The following is a 20,530-nucleotide window of genomic DNA, read 5'->3' on the forward strand; positions in this document are numbered from 1 at the left end:
AATAGGTGTTATGCCCTATATAATGAATATTTCTACAATACAAGAGAAAACCATGCCCACTTACTCTTACCTTCATTCCCAATTTGCAATTTAAATTAGATATTGTGTCACCATCATTCATTTTCACCGAGGTTGACCATTGATAATGTTGAAAAAACACAGGCGAGAGGAGGACACATCCATATGCTGACCGACAAGAATTCATAGATCTTAAAGCAAGCTAGAAAAATAAAATAATAGCTATACAGGAAAAAAATCAACTTTAATGATTAATTTAAAAATTTTTAAATTTTAATTTAATTTAATTTTAATTTTAAAAATTCTATTATGTTTAACATCGCATTGAAGTATGTCCGAGTAAGGCTATGGGATGTGAACTGCATGATATGGACTACATTATACACATAAGTTATAGTACTGATGTAATATGGACTGCATTATACAGTGTGCATTTAATTTTCATATGTACACACATCTAAACGGAATATATTATATATAGGTATTAAGTCTAAAATCCTGCATGCTGCAATTGTATTTTTCTTTGTTTGTTTTTGGTAACAAGAACATATTTATAATTGTAAAAATGTAAATGCCCACAGGGGCCTTAACTTTAAAGCACAAAGTGGCAGAAGGCAATATAAAAGGGAGTAAAAAGATTGCAGCAAAATTTTCCCTCGCCTAAGGGGAGAAACTGTTAGTCAGCCAACTACTTCCACTTGGGAATGCAGGCCCCAAACTATCAGATCTTCTGAGTTTCCAACAGAATCAGGAAATTCAGATTTTTATGTGGACTCTCCCAATTACTGTTAGAATATTATTTCATTTTTTAAAAAAAACATAGTGCAGGCCCCACAAAACATTTCTGCAAGCCATATCTAGCCTCTTGACCACCAGTTTGTTTCTTCTGGCTTAAATCAACTGTGTATGATTTTTAAGTTTACCACTCTCTAAATGTATTTAGATATGTAAAATAAAGATGAACAGTGAAAGGGCTGATTAGAATTTCTGGATTTCCTAGTTAACATTCAATCTGGACTGGGATTTATAAACATCTTCTTTTTTCCTTAATCTATTAGTTAAATTTCTTACTTACACCTTTTTCAGAAGGGTCTAGCCACAGCTCATCACTAATTCGTGAGAGTGCTTGGATCGCTTTCCCAAATACTATGGAGAAAAAGAAAGGTGCCTTTTACATTCTTTTTCTCAAACAATAAAATCATAGGACTACTTCAGCATTCACAGGACTCAAGCTAAATTCATACAGAACAGTGTTTTATAGACTAATGCTACAAATTGTTTTAAGAAATATGGTATAATACCCTTGGCAAAATGCCAGACACATGGTAAGTGCTCAATAAATTAACAGAATGAGGGATTTCCCTGGTGGTCTAGTGCCTAAAGACTCTGCCCTCCCAATGCAGGGGGCCTGGGTTAGATCCCCAGTCAGGGAACTAGATCCTGGGAACTAGATCTAGATCCTGCATGCTGCAACTAAGACCCAGCGCAGCCAAATATATAAATAAATATTTTTAAAAAATAATAAATTCACAGAGTGAGTGTGTGAAATAATAAAATGCAACAAAATTCTTCCTTTCTATATGTTCACAGTGTTGCATGGAACTATTGTGGCAAGCCAGTTTCCATACTAATGCATTTTTAAACTTGGTTTAAATAAATGTATACCCCCACCCCCCAAAAGTGTGAAAACAGAGCATATAGGAGATGGTTTGAAGGGTTTTAATAACTTCACAGGCAGCAAAGTCAAAACAAGTCATGAGAGAGAAATTAGAGGAATTCAAGATGTATCTCTGATGTTCAAGCACAGAACATGCCAGATCTTCCCAGAAAACACAGCTAGATGCCCTGTCAGAAAGAGAGGCCAGGGCTGGATGAAATATTGGTCTTATCTGGTTTGACACCATTTGTGTTCTTATAAATTATAAGTAAAAAATATGGCAAACAGATATGGGATACTATGATGCAATAAAAATGGATGGCCATATCAATCCATGGAAAAGTAGAAAAAAGGAAAAATAATTTCAGAACATAAAATCAGATTATTATGCTTAAGAATCAGAGTTGGCTGGCTTCCCTGGTGGCGCAGTGATTAAGAATCCGCCTGCCAATGCAGGCGACACAGGTTCAAGCCCTGGTCCGGGAAGATGCCACATGCCGTGGAGCAACTAAGCCCGTGCGCCACAACTACTGAGCCTGCGCTCTACAGCCCGTGAGCCACAACTACTGAATCCCACGCACCTAAAACCCATGCTCCACAACAAGAGAAGCCACCGCAATGAGAAGCCTGCGCACCGCAACGAAGAATAGCCCCCGCTCGCCGCAACTAGAGAGAGCCCGCGCGCAGGAACGAAGACCCAACGCAGCCAAAAATAAATAGATAAATAAATTAAAAAAAGAATCAGAGTTGGGGAAATTCCCTGGTGGTCTGGTGGTTAGGACGCCGCAATTCCACTGCCAAGGGCCCAGGTTCAACCCCTGGTGGGGGAACTAAGATCCCGCAAGCTGCACGGCACAGCCGGAAGTGGGGGTGCAGGCCTCAAACTGAGAAAGAGAGGATGACTAGGGGGAGAAAAAGAGGCGTTTGTCCCTTTTTACCACTTCACATTCACCACTTCTTCCTGGAGCTAGCTAATGAAGACCTTTCATTCATTCAATGAATATTTATTGAGCACCTAGTATGTTCCAAGGACGGTACAAGCCAAGGCAATGCGGGTATAGCAATGAACAAGACGGGTTTACAGCTCCTGCCCTCACAGGGCTTAGAGTTACGGAGGAAAAACAAATTTAAACAATCATACAAATTATCACTTATTGAGAACTAAGGTACACACTGCAAGAAAGAACTTTCTAGAACTCTGAGAACATGCAACAATGGGGGGTCTTGTGCTTCCCTTTCCTGTTCATTAATACTGTTCCATAGAGGTTGTCAACACAGGGGAAGCCGGCCGCAACACAAGATGCCTTTCAATAATCACTTTCAGGTTATGATCTGTATGACCATTACTTTTCTAAATAGAGACTTTCTGGAGTAACTTACATGTTTAAAGTACCATTTACAATAAACAATAGTTCTTATACATTCCCATTCATTACTGAGCTCTTTACCTCCATTTTATTCCTACAATAAACCCTATAATGAAGATGCTGTTAATATTCTCATTTTACAAATAAGAAAACTGAGCCCGGAAGTGATTCCGTGGCTTGTCCCAGGTCATACATTAAAAATGCTAGAATTTGGGGAAAAAAACAGATTTATGCTTTTTTCTCATGGCACTAAAATACTTCTACTGTCCAAGCATTGTTTTTCCCAACTTCCCACACAGTCCTATCGTCCCGAGTTTGAAGCTGCCCTTCCAATATTTGTCCAGATAGTGCAACTTCATTTTATGGACACCTATGAATATAAATATTATGCATAAATAAAAGCAGATGGGCCGTCATTCGCCCCTCAGAAGCTAACAGGACCCTGGGTGGGTGGGTGCCGGCTGTGGCCAGGCCTTGTGTCCTCAGCCCCTAGGCAGAAAGGCAAAGATCAAGAAACTAGACGATGGTGGAAACTTCCCCATGAACCCTAGGCTTTCCCTTTTCTACACAGAAAGGCAAAAAGGCCTCTGCACCTTTCACCTGACTGCCGCTCATCCCGCACTTCAGCATGACTGCAATCCCTAAAAATGTCAGCCACTCTGCGCGCCTCAGCTCGAGGGCCCCAGGCGCCCGGATGTTGTCCGCGCTTTTGGAAACTTCGCGATCTTGGCCACCGCCCCACCACAATTTCCCAAAGAACAACTTCGCTTTACGGCGGCGAAGAGCCTAAGCGGGCCTCCGTAGAGCCGTCTCTCGCCGACTTCTCTTCTCATTGGTTGTGAGCGAGGTGGGCGGGTTGTCGAGGCGTCTGAGGAAGAGAGGGCGGCGGCGGCTGTGGTGACTGAGCGGAGCCCAGTGACAGGATGGTGAGGGCGGCAGCTGCGGCGACAGAGGCCTGCCTCTCGGTTGGGGTGCTGCGTCGTTGGGAGACGCTGGGAGTCTCTGGGCGAGGGCTTAAACGATCCCGGAGGCCGTGGCGGGCGCGGCCGGGGCCCGGGCCTGGGGAAAGACAAGGGAGGAAAGAGCGGCCACCTCTGGGTGCGGCCAGCCCTGGCCTCGCAGCCCAGCCCCAGGAGCCACAGGACGTCCGAGGGGGGAAAGGGTCCCTTTCAGCTGCTGCTTCTGTCACGAGCCCCTCACGCCCGAGCCGGGGAAGGCCTTTGGGCCTGTGCCTCGAGCGTCCCAGAGAAAGGAGCACGGGAGCTCCGCCGTTTCCAGACGTTTCCTTGCTCCTTTCGCGCAAAAAGCACCTCCCGCTAGTAGGTAACCCACCGGTTACCACCCCCATGTGGCGAAAGCTGGCTTCTCGGAGGCAAAACGGGAAGAAGCAAGCTACCATTTAGTTTGCTGTCTAGAGAAAGTGGATAAGAGCTGTCCCCTTCGCCCCTGAAATACCGTGCAGCTGCCATTGAAATGTGGCAGTGGGCCCTGAAAAGGACTGGATTTAGCTTTTAGGGTTGCTGGAACTACTTCCTCAGGCTGCTGCGACCCTTTAGAGCAGGATTCCTTAATGGTTTTCGAACTCCTTGAAATGGTTTGGAATACGTTTTGGAACGTTTTTCTGGTGAAAGGGTCATTGTTGGCAGCAAGGAGTAGTTTGGGAAGCTTTACCTCATTCGTCCATCAGATTGCCCCAGATCATCCCCTCACCCCCAGGAGGTCGGTACCACAAGGCCTGCCTACGTGAAAACTCGGGAACTGCTGCCAGAGAGGGCTAATAGCGGTAATCAGATTTTCAAAGTGCCCTTGACCCCCTACAAAGTGAAGAACGGTTTTAAAAGGATTTCTCATGATCTTGGTATTTGTGTTGCTGAAAAGAGACTTCTCTCTCTGATGAACATCTATTGCATTTTTAAGATGATCGTGATTCTATGACCAGCAGCCTTTAAGGTGCCTTATAGACGTGACAGCCAAAGATTCATGGTCTCTGGTTCTTTAGCTTCTTTATGTATGTTAGAGACTTTAATCCCACTTTTGATTTTTGCTTCTAAACAGACTCCAGATTAGAGTAGTCCAGTTTACAGTAATTTTGAGACAGTTATCCCTGGGAGAAGATGAAATTACCTGACATGATTTCTATATTAATGTTTCTGAAGTTTTTTTGAGAGGCGAACACTTTTTCATGGTAGTTGTACTGAAATATCACTTTTCATGTGAAATAGAACTGGGCAAAATTTAGAGTTAGTCGATTCTTTTACAATTAAAAGCATTTTATTTGGCAAAAGAGACCAGAAATGTTCAATATACAGTAGTATCCAGAGTCTATGGGCAGCAAATTCAAGTGTGGGGAAAGTCCAGATTTAGCTGGAGGAAGGTGTCTGCTTTTATCATCCAGTACATCCAATACTTGATAATGTATTCACAGTGCTGTGTTAGATCTTCTGTACAAAATGACCTAGCTGCAGCATAATTTTCCAACTACTAGAATTTTAAACATAGGAGGATTAAAATCAATATACTTGAAGAATAATTAGTCCTAAAGGATCCAGAAAATGTTAGCTTTCATTTAAGCTATTGCTGATGAATTTTCCAAATAAAATTCTAAACAGAACAGGAAACAAAACGGATGGGAGTCAAAGTGGCGAATGAGATTAGGGAAAGTCGAAAAAATTTTAAGTGTGTGTGTGTGAGAGAGAGAGATATCTAATAGTACAGCAAATGGTTCTTTTGGTAATGTTTTGAGCAAAGCTGATTTTTAACATTTTCTTTCATAACACTCAGAAATCATTAACAGTTGTTTGCATATTCATTCGATGAGTTTTTTGTTCTTTTTTTGGTTTGTTTCTTTTCGTTGCTTTCTTTTAACATTGGTCATGTTTCACCCTTTTTTTTTCATTCCCCTGTCTGCAATCAACTTCTTCATTCCACTAAGGCTGGGCACAGAGTAAGTTTCTTCTCTTAGCTCCTACTAACAATGGTGGTTGGGTGCTGTTACTGGGATTTCACCCTTTTATGTCTATCAAATAGGAAGTAACCAAATTCCTATGCTTTGATTAGGTTGGTTCTTTATTTGAATTTAACAAGACTGCCATTTCCAGGATCTTTTGCTGTCTTAAAAGACTCTGTAATCTATGTCTAACCTGAACTGTCCAAAGTGTGGAATTTGGGCAAAGACACTGCTCAAAGTATGGTATTTGTTATGTGACACTATTCCCCCTATAACTTAAAAAGCTGCAGGAAATCAAAGTCCTAGTAAGGATCCTTACTAATTTGAAATAGTTTCTGTGTGGCCATTCATAGTTATATCTTTAGACTGCTAATAGTCTAGGTACACTTGGGCATAATCCTCAGTACATTATAGAATTTAGCTCATAGATCATTATAAAGTATCATGTCTTACTAATGTTCGTTCTACCACATTCAGATTGAACAGCTCATTCATTATTAGGCCCAAACATTTTCAACCTGTTATAGACATATACCCTTAATTTATGAGTTTGAGGTTCTTTTTTTTTTAATATAGAAATCTATTTTTTTACCTTTTTCTCAAATGCCAGCTTCCCACATTAACTATGTACTTCAATTCATATCTGAAGGGATCCCCCTCTAAAGATGAAGATTGTTCTATCTCCAGGTACTTTTGTATTGATTATCACTGAGGGTGGAAACTATGTGGTGGTTTTTAGTTTTATAGATGTTTTGTCCACTAAGATTTGGATTGAAACAATATGTCATTGAGCAAATACCAGCTGAAACTACTCTTTGTAAAGAAGCTTATTTAATAATTTCTTTTAAAGTGAGCTAGTTTTGTAACCTTGTGTTACCTCAGTTACTTTATATCCTGATAACATTTCCTTTCCTTTGTAATCATTTTGATATTTGTTGCAAGATGAATCAAGCTTATTGTGGTAATAATTTTAATTTTACACATTTTGGTTTTGATTAATTTCAACTTACAAAGTCTGTAGTGGCCAAACTTTGCTGTTTATCCTGTTTTAGATATTTAATGTTTGGTAATATTAAAGAATAGTAATGCGTTCTTTAGAACCAGTTAAAGGGCATGTACATTTATGGATGGGATATCTGTGTGGGAAAGCATCCTGTCATAGAATGAAGGTGCTTATACTGTCTGCAGCCATACCACCCTGAACGCGCCAGATCTCGTCTGAAGGTGCTTATACCAATGGACATGGAGAAATTGATTCTCTTGTCCTTTGGAGGGCGAATACTATTTTTAAATGATCTTTTTGACATTATTGTGTTAAGTGGTGTATATATGTCAAATCTTGAAATTTTAAAATTAAAAATCTGCAGGATTGAGGTTTTTTAATTCTTTTATATTTATATGCAGAATTTGGTTTTGTCGTCTGAGATTGTTCCAACTCTAAACCACCTCCTGCTGAATTCATCACTTATTTAGCTGATCTCTCTCTTTTTTTAATGCTCTAATGCACATGAAAGATTGATATGTTATTTTAAGTTTGGGAACTGAACTGAGGATACATAGACAATTTGATCTAAACAAAAATATGACAGTTAGGATTTCTAATGATGAAGGAAAGAGAAGATAACAAAATTATAGTTCAGAAGCACATGTTTGCCCTATTGAAACTCTTTGCAACATAGGCTGTTTTTATTCCTCTGCAATGTATAGTTAATATTTTAAGTAACAAATATTGTAAATTTTGGCTACTGTTCCTCCAAATAGTTGTCAGTCTAGTAAATTATAGAATTAACTTTTTTTCCTCTATAATTTTAACCATTCTTTTTATTAACATCCCTGGAATCAATATATGATGTTTTACATTAAAACTGCAGAAATATGAATTACCATATCAAATTCCATAGGGCCTGGTAGTATATTTTTCATTTTTCAATTTTTTTGAGTGTAATTTATAGGTCTCTGAATGAATCGCTTTAGAAAGCTTGATTTTATTCTTGATAAATAGAATGATTACCTGTATTGTGTGCACGCCTATTTATGACCCAAATAAACGAAGATTGATTTAGAATCATATGTGTGTTTAAGTGGTCATGATAGGAACTATGTGAGTAACTTCTGCTCTTTTGGGTTTTGGAATCTCTGATTAGTTTAATTTAAAAGAGGACTTATGGGAGGAGAATATCTTGTTTTGAAATCATGTTTAACGTTACACCTTTTCTCACCTTGACACTTTAAAGTTGGTGTTGGTATTAGGAGACCTGCACATCCCACACCGGTGCAACAGTTTGCCAGCTAAATTCAAAAAACTGCTGGTGCCAGGAAAGATTCAGCACATTCTCTGCACTGGAAACCTTTGTACCAAAGAGAGTTATGACTATCTCAAGACTCTGGCTGGTGATGTTCATATTGTGAGAGGAGACTTCGATGAGGTGATGTACTTCCCTTTCCCTTCCCAAATATTCCCTTTCCTTTTTTTTTCCTGTTGTGTTGATTATATATTAATTAAATATTTCCTTTTCTTGATCTTTATGTATATAAGGTTTATTTTTGAGACCAGAGTTTCTCAACTGTTAAGGTTTGTTTTGCTTTTTTTTTTTTTTTTTAGTTTTCCAATGTAAAATTATTACACATACCCCTCCCTTACAGTTTGAAAATCACTGATTTTAGACTACTTAATAAACATATTACATACTTGTTCTAATTAAATTGATATGGTTTTGTCAATATTTTTTGTAGTACTATCATTTAGTTTAAAAAGTTTTTGTCAGGAACTTACCCCGCCACCACCTCTGCTACCCTGTTCCAAGCTACTTATCACTTTACTGTGTTCCAGCTTCCTGACTCTATCCTTGCTCCCTGCACAGTTTATTCTCCACGTAGCAACCAGAGTGATCCTTTCTAGGTGAAGTAAGATTACATCACTTCTCTGCTGAAAACCCTGCCATGGCTCCCTATCTCAAAGGTTAACTATAAACAGGCATGAGGGAGTTTTGAGGAGGGGATAGACTTTTCTATATCTTACTGTGGCAGTGCTTACACAACTGTATGCATTTGTCAAAACTCCTTGAATTGTATACCAAAAAGGGTAATTTTCCTGTACGTAAATTTTACCTCAATAAACCTAACTTTAAAGGAAAAATAAGGAGTTCTGGAGTTCCAACTTTGTCCATTAATTAATAATGAGATTTTAGGCAAGTTACATCCTCTTTCTTAGTTCCCTACTATGTAAATATGATTGGAATAGATGATTTTTAAGACCCATGACAGTGCTAACATTGTATGACATAGCTTAATAAACCTGATTCTAGTATGAAAATTTTATTTTTTATTCCTAGGAATATAAGCTTTTTCATCAACTATTTAAATTCACTGGTGCTTTTTTTTTTTGGTTTTAAGTTTGAATAAACTAGAGGTGGCATGAAAGTGAAAAGTGGGGTGGGGGGATGAGAAGGGAAGGGGCAGACATCTTGTCAATAATTCGAGTATATGTTTGCCATTTGTTAAAAATATATTAGGGGTTCTGTTTATGATATGCTAAAGATAGTTTCAGTAGCAAGAATTAAATTTTTTGCTTGACCCTGGAGCCATACTACCAGGGTTTGGATCTTGGCTCACACACTTAATAACGTGTGCTCCTAGGCAAGTTATTTTCACCTCTCTGTGCCTCAGTTTCCTCATCCATAAAATGGGAGTCATAATAGAATCTACCTCTTAGGATTGTTTGTAATTATTACATAGGTTGATATTTATAAACTTCTTAGAATAGTGCCTGGTTCATACTAAGTGCTACATAAGTTTAACTATCATTATTATTTTAAGCCATCTATGTAACTGTTAAAACCTGGGATATAATTTGAACATATCCTAGCTTACAGGTCATATTCCTTGGATTCTTAAATAAAGGAAACATAAATTTGGGGGAATTATCCTTTACAGAAAGCCGAAAAGAACTCATTCTATAAAAAAAAAACTCAACAAAGGGATTGTATGATAAGTTCCAGTTTACCTAAAGTAAATTACGTTTTGAGCACCGTTGCAGCCTTAGAGATTGAGAAGAAATCAAATATTTAACAAATATGTTGGTTGTGGAGCACTGTAGTAAAACACCCATATGAGATTGAATATTTAAGAAGGTTATTTTTTAAACCTCTATGTCTCTAAAATATTTGTTTTTCTTATGTCTATTTCATATTTTAGAATCTGAATTATCCAGAACAGAAAGTTGTAACTGTTGGGCAGTTCAAAATTGGTTTGATCCATGGACATCAAGTTATTCCATGGGGAGATATGGCCAGCTTAGCCCTGTTGCAGAGGCAGTTTGATGTGGATATTCTTATTTCAGGACACACACATAAATTTGAAGCATTTGAGCATGAAAATAAATTCTACATTAATCCAGGTTCTGCCACTGGAGCATATAATGCCTTGGAAACGTAAGTAGTATGCAATTTGGGGGTTTCATAAAGTTAATAATTGTACAAGTGACATTTCATAAAAGAGAAATGTGATTATTTAAATAATTATAGCCTTTTTGGCAATCTTCTATTGGTGATTATTCTTTTTAATATGTCTAACAACCAGATTTCTCCTTGAATCCAAATTGTCATCCTAAATTGAAATTTATAGTGCTACTGCTTTTTAGTACAAAACACTGACATTATTTATATTTTCTTCCAGAAACATTATTCCTTCATTTGTGTTGATGGATATCCAGGCTTCTACAGTTGTCACTTATGTGTATCAGCTAATTGGAGACGACGTGAAAGTAGAACGAATTGAATACAAAAAATCTTAAAGCGAGGCGTGTCCTGATGATATTTCTGTTGGGCTTTTTTTTTTTTCCCCATTCCCCTGTTCAACTCAAGTAATTAAATGTTTAAGAGCCACAAAATTGTATCACTTTTATAATATTTTGCAGTAAAATGTAATCTCGTCTTCTGTTAATACAATGTTCTAAGCTTCTTGTAAACTATAAGATTATATTTAGTTTAAGTATATGATTTCTATGAAAAAACATCCACCACACAGTAAATGGTCACATGTTAAGAAAAATTTATCCTTGTAAATATCTTCATAGTTGCTATTTGGAACTTTACTACCAAAGTAGTGCATGAGGAGAAAGAATCTAGATTTTCTTGTATACATTCTTCTCTTCTCCAGTAATAAACAGTTACCTTTCATTTATACTTTCTTGATAAACTGTGTTTTAATTTTTAAAACTTATGAAAATAAGAGGCCAAATGAAACTGCAGACAAGTGTTACAGTGATAAGGTAGATGAGATGACCTTTCAGAGCTCTTTCTTAAAACGTTCTAGGTCATAATGTTGGACTCAGATTTTATTAACTAAATAGAATACCATATTGACATAGTAAATCATCAGTGATTCTTCAGACTGTTGCTTTTAAGTGCCCTATTCTTTACGTTTTAACAAAAAAATTTTTTTAAACACTACTGTGTAATTTGAAAAGATACGTGCACTCCAGTGTTCATAGCAACATTATTTACAATTGCCAAGATATGAAAACAACCTAAGGGTCCATCAACAGAAGAGTGGATAAAGACGATGTGGTGTGTGTGTGTGTGTGTGTGTGTATGTACACACGTACATACACAGTGTAATATTAGTCATAAAAAAGTGAAATTTTGCCATTTGCAACAATATGGATGGACTTGGAGGGTATTATGCTAAGTGAAATAAGTCAGATAGAGCAAGACAAATTACTGTATGATATCACTTATATGTGGAATCTAAAAACTAAACTAGTGAATATAACGAAAAGGAAACACAGATGTACAGAACAAACTAGTGGTTACCAGTGGGGAGAGGGAACTGAGGAGAGGCAAGATAGGGTAGAGGATCAAGAGGTACAAACTATTATGTATAAATAAATAAGCTACAAGGATATATTATACATCACAAAGAATATAGCCAATATTTTACAATAACTATAAATGGAGTATAACCTTTAAAAATTGTGAATCACTATGTTGTACACCTGCAACTTACATAATATTGTATATCAACTATACCTCAAAAAGTTAAAATTTAAAAAAATAAAAATTTAAAACACTAATGTTCTAAAACATTTAGAAGGCAAGCACACTAGAGCAAAAATGTAATGTGAACAATCCTTTCATTAATACAACTATTCCCAACTTAAATCTAGTTTAAGAGTCCAAGTGTTTGGCAATTTTCATAAAATAGGGCAAATTGATATTTCCATTTTTAACTTGTGTTCAAGCAGATAATATTTATTGAGCAAGCCAGGATGTTACCTCTATCAAATGCTATTCTATATCAGGATATTCAGAGTTTTCCTCAGCCTGATTTGGAAAATATTTCCAGGATATTCTAATGTTGCTATTTTAGGACTTACTGTAAACAGAATTATACAATGTATTTTTCAGATTTAAAGAAGAATAATTCAGTTTTAGGTGACAAGAAGAATTTTAATTGTACCTAGCTAGGACTACACGCATATATTTCACACAAATTTTATTACACAAAATATTCGTACATGGAACTACATCAAACCATTTACATGGTAGTAAACGTTTCTGAACAAACTAAAATTACTTAATGACTTAGTGGTGAATAACAATACTGAATGTAGAGAGGACACGATTCACAATCCCTTCCCCCCACCTTTGGCACATCACCAATACTCAAGATTGTCAAGTTAGCATCAGATGTTCTCCGTGTTCTTCAATTGACATTGATCGCATACACTTATTTAGCAAATCATCTTCCTTTTTTTCTTCATTCATGTATGATTCAGAATCATTTATGGAAACTGAAGGAAAAAATAAGAGTTTATAATGTCTGTTTTGGAAATAAAGTATTTCATCCTGAAAATGGAGATTTGTATACAAGAACAACCTTCAAAATGACCTACTTTTTTAATAAGCCTTTGGCAAAAACAAATTGCAATTTTCAAAATTTGATTATCTCCCCCTCCCCCTAAATCTCTTATTTTTTAAAATAAGATGCCCAGTACTGTATTCTAGCCAAGTTATTGTATAGCAAATTCTCTGTTACTAAGTCCTATTTTCCCATTGCTTTTCAAAATCTTTTGACTGGAGGAAGTTATAGCTTCAGTATTCTGTTTTCCTTAAGTTCCTTCTCATTTCTTTTCTCTTGAGGGACCATGGGGACTTTTCCTCTATCTGTGGTTTCCTCCAGCTGTTCTTTTTGGAACCAGACTTACCTTCTCCCCTGCCATTTCCCTCATTTCTTGGATAGGCATGGTATGGTACAGCAGAGCTGAGTGGTGCTGTCATACAGCAGTGGGATATGGGTTCAGAAGGCCTAAGTTCCCTGTTTCCTACCAACTTCCCTACTCACTGTGGTAGTAACTAGGAAATTATTTAACTTCCACTTAATCCTTTCCACTTTATCAATTCTGAGGAATATTTCTGAGCATTCAGTCTTTCTCTTGCCTTTTTCATTTTGTGATATTCTGTACTTGTGGTAGAAGGATCCTTTATGCTGATCCTTCCCAAATGTGGATTTGTCTGAGTTGCTCTGTAAAATTTTGATAATAATAATTGGTTTGTTTCCACTGGTTTGAATATTAAACAAAATGGTATAGGTGATATAGCCCTTTGTTAACTATTTGATTCTATACAAAATATTGCTGTCTGGGGACTTCCCTGGTGGTCCATAGGTTACGATTCTGTGCTTCCACTGCAGGGGGAATGAGTTCGATCCCTGATCGGGGAAATAAGATCCTGCATGCAGGAGTCCCTGAGCAGTGTGTTCTTTTAAATGAAAGCAGAAATCGATTTCATGTTTAGTTTTTGTTTGTTTTTTTTTGCGGTACGCGGGCCTCTCACTGTTGTGGCCTCTCTCGTTGCGGAGCACAGGCTCCGGACGCGCATGGCTCACGGGCCTAGCCGCTCCGCGGCATGTGGGATCTTCCCGGACCGGGGCATGAACCCATGTCCCCTGCATCGGCAGGCGGACTCTCAACCACTGCGCCACCAGGGAAGCCCTCATGTTTAGTTTTGTTTGGAGCAATATAAGCAAGTCACATTCTAAATTTTTTTAATGTCTTCTCTAATAGAAATGGAACTATATTGGGTTTAATATTTTTTAGCATGACATCTTTAAAAATGCATATATTAAGAATTCCACATTTACCTGATTGCATGAACAGTCTGCCTGGTTTTCTAAAAATCTTCAGTGACTTACATCTTGTTTTAGATGCATATCCAGTTTTTAAACTGTAAGAAAGAGAAGCATCTTAATTGGAACCAGCACAGTGAACAGCTGCCAAATGCATGTGGAAGACCATATATGTTCTTTTTATTAAGCTGCCAGCATCACCAAAGAGACCCTTTCAGACCGTGAATTCTCCCGTGACATACTAACCCTGAGATGCAAAGCTAACGATTGTAGCGCAGGTTGAATAATCAGGCATCTTAATCTCTTTTTTCCTTTTTCCTTTTTTGTTTATAGTATTCCCCTGTGCATAAGCCACCATATGCTTCTCCTTTTGAAAGTGTTTGTATTATTTTAAATTTGAGTGGGAATCATTTAAAAGGGCAGTCTTCCATATGTTTAGCTGATCGAAATTTTTACAATTCCACAAAGTTCTAAAAACAGTAACATATCCCAGTCAGCTCAGTAAAGAGACTATAAGATAGCATTCTTTTGTGCTTTTTGTCCAACCTATTCTGAATTTAATAAAGTGAACATATTAGGGAACACAAGATTTAATGTCATTTAGCTCAAATAAAATTGAGGGGTACATTTTTCTCTTAAAGAGTAGGAAACAAACCTTTCTTTGTTTCTCACTGGTCGCCAAAGGGAATGCTGTATGATCATCTCAGGTGCAGATGCAGCTGCAATGTTAGAAGGCCCCGAGTCCTCTCTCTCCAGCTGGTGTCGCCATGTAGTGCAGGGGTAATGCTGCTTCTGTGAGTAACGAGAACTGAGGTGGCTCCTGTGATGAGTGAGGACACCTGTCACACAAATCACCTCTGTTAGAACACCCTCTTGTTTCTTGTGAGAACTAGTGAGAAACTACCTGGAGGTGCACCTGCCTGGTTTTTGTGAGCTGTGCTGGGTCACATGCATGTACTGCCTCTTCATTAACGTCCTCAGATAGTTTGCATTATAGATCTTAGCAATGCTGCACAGGTAACGCTTCTGGCCTAAGGTGAGGTCTGGATGCTAGAAGACAAAACAAGATTTATAGGCTGCATTGTAGAACAGAGGTTGGCAATATTCCATATCTGAAAGGATAGAATGTTCATTTGGCCAAAAAATTAAGAGAGAAAGAAATGGCCATTTAAATAGTACAAGTGACTCTGTTTGCCATTTCCACTCAAGTGATTCAGATGCCCACTGGGTTTGAGAAACACTGCCCTAGAAGAATAAGGAAAGTGTGAATCTGCTGTCTGTCAATGAGTCTTAGTTCCCATGTGCCTCTCAGTGAGTGTAGGCATCTTGCCTTCTGAATATGATGTTTGAGGTGGTACCTCAAAAGTGGTACCTAAAAGAAACACAATTACTCTAGTCTTAGAAACAGTCTTTTCTAGCACCAGAAGAATAACTCTCGGTGTTGGACAGACTGAGGGTAGTCTGTTGGTCTCTTATATAGGTAATTTTTTTTTTTTGGCCATGCCTAGCGGCATGTGGGATCTTAGTTCCTGACCTGGGATCAAACCTGTGCCCCCTGCAGTGGAAGTATGGCGTCTTAATCACTGGACCACCAGGGAAGTCCTAGTCATATAAGTAATTTTGACTAAGATTTTCACTGTACTTGCTGATTTTAGAAGTTAACGGTCACCTAAAATGCAAGACTCCACTATATATGGATGTGTATATACATACAAACACAAGATTTACTGAACTGAATAGATAATAAATGCAGAGAAAATATTAAATGTTGGTCAGAAATAACTTATCAGTTTGCACAGATCTTTAGTAACCCTAATTTATATTGCTCTAGAGAGGGTACTTCTGCCAGCTATGATCTTTAATGGGTAATACGGGTCAACAGTTATGAAGTGTTTATTGCCATTTTCTTTACTTACTTGCTTTTAATTTTGTGGTCCTTGAGCAAAATCTTTATGAGGTTGGGTTTCTGTCTCTAGAGTGGAACTTTCCTCAAGCATCTTTGTGCTTGGCACTGAGCTTCCTGAGTAAAGGTACATTAGATCCAAAGTATCATAAAACCCTGAAAGAACTCTTATGATAGGGAATCTATAATGATAAAATCCTTGCATTCACTCATGAGTTTACCCAGCAGATATTTATGGACTCCTAGACAATGTGCTGGGTGTACTTGTCTTCTACAGTGCCTTACCCTCTAACTAGCTTATCTTCAATAAAAAGTTCAGCTCTGAATACAAAGACTATCGGTATTTAAATAAAGTATTGGTATTTGGTTAGCATACCTTTAGAAAGGATGTCTCTGTCATTGACTTAGGGATGTGAATTGTTTGAACTTGAGGCGTTTTCCATAACTCTTGCAGCATGGCTATGTGTGAGTTCATTTTGTGTCCATCTTTGAATCTATCTGTAGGCAAGGACATTATTATGTGAATTTCATAAGCAAAGATAAGTTTAACAAATTAATTATTAAGATCCATCTATTTACATGTGTCATTGATTATCCTGGAATAGCAGTATGAGTCAGACTGTTAAATCTGAAGAGACATTATGATATGCCATTTGGTTTTAGAGCACACAAAAATCTAAGATATTTATAAATATTTACTATATATAATGATATATAATCATTACATATGGACAAAATTATTTTGAACTCAGCTGAGATGCAAAATGTTGACAGTAACTTATTTCTTTAGTTTATTGTATGTCAGACCATACTAAACAGGAATATACATGCAGGATTTGTGCTTTAAAGATTTTCAAAAATATTTTATCATTCATTTGCCTTCAGTATATAGTTTCGAAATTCTATTCTGCATTAGACTCAAGATAGAATAACACACATTTTATCCCTTTAATGAGGCAGTGTTAAAATGAAGAGCTTTAGGGACTTCCCTGTTGGCGCAGTGGTTAAGAATCCACCTGCCAATGCAGGGGACACGGGTTCAATCCTTGGTCCGGCATGATTCCACATGCCGTGGAGCAGCTAAGCCCATGCGCCACAACTACTGAGCCTGCGCGCCTAGAGCCTGTGCTCCGCAACAAGAGAAGCCATAGCAGTGAGAAGCCCACGCATGGCAGGAAAGAGTAACCCCCACTCGCTGCAACTAGAGAAAGCCCGCGCGCAGCAACAAAGACCCAACACAGCCATAAATTAATTAATTAATAATAATTTAGGGCTTCCCTGGTGGCGCAGTGGTTGAGAGGCCGCCTGCCAATGCAGGGGACGCGGGTTCGTGCCCTGGTCCGGGAAAATCCCACATGCCGCGGAGCGGCTGGGCCCGTGAGCCATGGCCGTTGAGCCTGCGCGTCCGGAGCCTGTGCTCCGCAACGGGAGAGGCCACAACAGTGAGAGGCCCGCGTACCGCAAAAAAAAAAATAATAATAATAATAATATTTTTAAAAAGAGAAACTGCCATCAAGGGGGTTTCATCTTCTAAAAAAAATAAAAAATAAAACAATAATAATAATAGTTAAACGCAACAAACAACCCAATTGAAAATTGGCAAAGGGCTTGAATAGACTTTGGATGTCTCCAAAGAAGATATACAAATGGCTAATAAACACATGAAAAGATGCTCACTACCACTAATGATTAGGGAAATGCAAATAAAAATTACAGTGAGATATCACTTAATACCTATAAGGATGACTATCATCAAAAAAACAGAAAACAAGTGTTAGCTGAGATATGGAGAAATTGGAGCCCTGCGCACTGCTGGTGGGAATATATTGAATAAAATGATGCAGCTGCTGTGGAAACAGTATGGCGGTTCCTCAAAAAAAGCAAACAGAATTGCCATATGATTCAGCAATTCCATTTTAAAACAACCACATGTATATAAAATAAATAGTGATATATATGTATATACACGCAGATATGTGTGTGTTTTTCCTAGGTAACTGTTAGGACTATAAATTTTCCAAGGAAAAGCAAAGTGAATTCAGGTTTATATATCACTGAATTGAAATTGCTCCCCTCAAAAAATTAGTGAGAGGTCTTGGGGGCCTGTCTTAACCTCTTACCTCCAGCAGCTCTATCCTTTACTTCAAGTGAGAGGAAAATAGCAGCATTGAGAAATATTTTATGTTCTTTGAAGTTGAACAATTTAGAATTTTTTCCTTCAACCTGTGTATAAACCCCAGGTTGTGTTCTGTCCTTTTCAACCAACATCGGTTATAAACACAGTTCTTTTCAGATTCATTGCAATTTTGAAGTACTCTTTTGATGTGAGATATCTTAACAGGAGACAAAGAACCTGCTGGATTGTTGTTTGAAAATTGTAAAGAGTTTACCAAGGATGCTAATGAAGACTTTTTAAAATTCCGTTGTGTGAGTAGTTATAGCAAAACTGGCTTCTCTGAGCCATATTACTGATACATATTATCTGCTTTATATGCTCTACTCACCAATACCTTTGGAATTCTGGTAATAAGAATATCCAGCTGATCTGTTTAAAAAAAAAAGGGATGTAAATAATATGTAATAATTGACAGCTTTATAAGCATTAAAGAAAGTATTTTAAATGAAAAAAGGACAGTATTGCAGATGCTTTTTACTTTTCATGTTTCCATCAGATAATAATGTCTTGCAAATCTTCTCCTGTAATTCTGGTTATATTCTAATGACTCCAGGCTTCTTCAAAGTGGGTTATCTGAGATTTTTACCATTCTGTAAAGGATTTACTGTAAGCCAGATTTGGCTTTACTTTTATAGCCACCTAATCTAATTCCTACACCGAGCTCAATAAAGTTGTTTGGGCTTCTGTGCTATTCATGATATTTTCTTCCTTTATTTTTAATAAAGTAATTTATTGTATGTAATTTAAGGTGAACTGGAACTGATAAGTTGGTCTGGAATGTTGCTAATTTTGTACAAGTTCATTTTGTCTTTTCTCAAATTGACAAACACTCCCCTTTTCCTCTTCCTGCAATTTATTCAATGACCAAGAATTCATTGATCCCCTGAGATACTGGGATCCAGAACTTTGCCAAGCACTGTGACAAACAGAAAAGAAACACACAACCCTATCCTATCTTTAGAAACCCTAAATCCACAAATACATTTTTTTTTTAAAAAAAACATGGCCATGGGTGCAGCAGGAGCCATGACGGTGGGCTTCAGAGGAACACCGGGCAATTCTCACTTTTAGGGAATAACTCATGCAAGGGATAAGGAGGTACTGCCCACAGCAGTAACTTCAGCAACTAATTGTCTTCAGCATCCAGGAAATAATAGTAAAAACCTGCTCAAAATGAAATGGATTTATGAAAAAGGAACTACTGAGTGAAGAAAATGTTAAAATCAAGGTGTCTCTAAGATTCAGAGTCATCTGTCTCATTACAGATTATGAATCCCAATTTGACATAAAGGTGGCTAATGTCACACACAGGGAAATGATTTGACTTGTAAGCGCTTCTTTGAACCTCTGTTCCCTTGCCCCCCAACCCCCCAACCCCACCCCGCCAACCCCTTTTCTGTAGAAGTACGTTGACCAGACCGCAAAATTGCCAGCAGATTTCGTAGCGCCCCCTGGGGCAGAAGAGGCACCCAGGCGACTGTCGCAGTCACCGCGTTTAGTCAGTCATTGCACCAACCCTCTTCCTAAGCTTCCCTCTGAAGCCCTTCCCCTAAACTGAGTCGGCTTCCATATTTCCCATCGCGGCCACAACAAAGGTTCTCTCTTCCTCTCACTTCAGTACATTGGGGACCAGTCTACTGGAGCAGCCTGCTCCTACCCACTCCTCTACCCGGGGATCACGACCCGGGGCTGATCGCCATCTTCCCAAACCCCTCAGGGCCCCGCAGCCTCACCCGCCGCCGCCACCCTCGGCCCTGGCCCCTGTGGGCGGCTCTGTGGAAGAACTGCACTCCGTCCACTCGGACACTGGACCCTGGCCGGGCATCTCCTCCCGTGTGCCCTGACCGCGAGCTATGTGCGGGAGCAGCTTTCCCCTTTCCCCTCCCCTGTCAGCACGCGTGCGTCAGGCAGGGCAATACTGGGGGTGAAGAGGCAGACGCCGGATTCCAGCCCCCTCCGATGAAGTCCGGACACTGCCCGAACAGCTTCGGGAGAGCGGGGAGGGCAGATCCACGATCCTGGAGTTAAGTTGGGGGAGGGGCGGGAGTCCTTTAGTTGATTGAGCGTTTGTACGTTTGCATCTTTTTGTGGAAGGGATGCGTCACGGAAAGGAAGGATACCTTCCCTCTAAAACGGAAGGTGCCTTCCACCTCAGTATCCAGATCCTCTGCAAATTTGTAAATCTCGAGGGTCACCATATAGGTCAAACATCAGTACGCAAATAAAGGACCAAGGCGCGCGGCTGAGGGATGCTGAGTGTTACGGTTGTCCGTTATCACCAGGGCAACCAGACCTCGCCAGAATCCCAACCTTTTCAGCCAACTACTTCTGCGCA

At 38.7% G+C, this 20,530-nt stretch overlaps 3 protein-coding genes across 3 annotated transcripts in view; 1 reads left to right on the forward strand and 2 right to left on the reverse strand.

Annotated features, from left to right (window-relative positions):
* RAD9B (RAD9 checkpoint clamp component B) overlaps positions 1-3,760 on the reverse strand; it is a gene marked incomplete at its 3' end in the record, with an annotated part of 30,868 nt that extends 27,108 nt beyond the window's left edge. The window contains exons 1-3 of the mRNA XM_082853034.1: positions 3,636-3,760; positions 1,094-1,164; positions 71-220 (exon numbers count right to left, since the gene is read on the reverse strand). Of these exons, the coding sequence (XP_082709160.1) occupies positions 71-220; positions 1,094-1,164; positions 3,636-3,672 (258 nt within the window). The 5' untranslated portion in view covers positions 3,673-3,760. The remainder of the gene's footprint in view (positions 1-70; positions 221-1,093; positions 1,165-3,635) is intronic.
* A 128-nt stretch (positions 3,761-3,888) lies between these two features.
* Positions 3,889-11,170, forward strand: VPS29 (VPS29 retromer complex component). Its single transcript, XM_082853035.1, has 4 exons — positions 3,889-3,968; positions 8,224-8,415; positions 10,184-10,419; positions 10,664-11,170. The coding sequence occupies exons 1-4, from the start codon at positions 3,966-3,968 to the stop codon at positions 10,779-10,781; spliced, it is 549 nt and encodes a 182-aa protein (XP_082709161.1). The 5' UTR covers positions 3,889-3,965; the 3' UTR covers positions 10,782-11,170.
* A 1,188-nt stretch (positions 11,171-12,358) lies between these two features.
* On the reverse strand, positions 12,359-20,056 carry FAM216A (family with sequence similarity 216 member A). The gene is made up of 7 exons (XM_082853087.1): positions 19,929-20,056; positions 18,524-18,564; positions 16,396-16,517; positions 15,037-15,166; positions 14,772-14,955; positions 14,132-14,214; positions 12,359-12,782 (listed from the first exon to the last, which is right to left on the reverse strand). Exons 1-7 carry the CDS (start codon positions 20,018-20,020, stop codon positions 12,664-12,666), a joined length of 771 nt encoding a protein of 256 aa, XP_082709213.1. The 5' UTR covers positions 20,021-20,056; the 3' UTR covers positions 12,359-12,663.
* Between the last annotated feature and the right edge of the window lie 474 nt (positions 20,057-20,530).

The sequence above is a fragment of the Leucopleurus acutus genome, assembly GCF_964270905.1.
Source record: "Leucopleurus acutus genome assembly, chromosome: 13".
Taxonomy (NCBI): Eukaryota; Metazoa; Chordata; class Mammalia; order Artiodactyla; family Delphinidae; genus Leucopleurus; species Leucopleurus acutus.

What these genes read in the sequence shown, in the direction of transcription:
- VPS29 (XM_082853035.1), top strand. An exon ending in TGAGAGGAGACTTCGATGAG is followed by an intron (nt 8,416 to 10,183) that starts GTGATGTACTTC and finishes TTCATATTTTAG; the next exon opens with AATCTGAATTATCCAGAACA. An exon ending in GCATATAATGCCTTGGAAAC is followed by an intron (nt 10,420 to 10,663) that starts GTAAGTAGTATG and finishes ATTTTCTTCCAG; the next exon opens with AAACATTATTCCTTCATTTG.
- FAM216A (XM_082853087.1), bottom strand. Translation starts at nt 20,020, where the DNA reads ATGCCCGGCCAGGGTCCAGTGTCCGAGTGGACGGAGTGCAGTTCTTCC. An exon ending in CCAGAATTCCAAAGGTATTG is followed by an intron (nt 16,518 to 18,523) that starts GTGAGTAGAGCA and finishes CCTTGCCTACAG; the next exon opens with ATAGATTCAAAGATGGACAC. An exon ending in GCACAGCTCACAAAAACCAG is followed by an intron (nt 14,956 to 15,036) that starts GCAGGTGCACCT and finishes TTTGTGTGACAG; the next exon opens with GTGTCCTCACTCATCACAGG.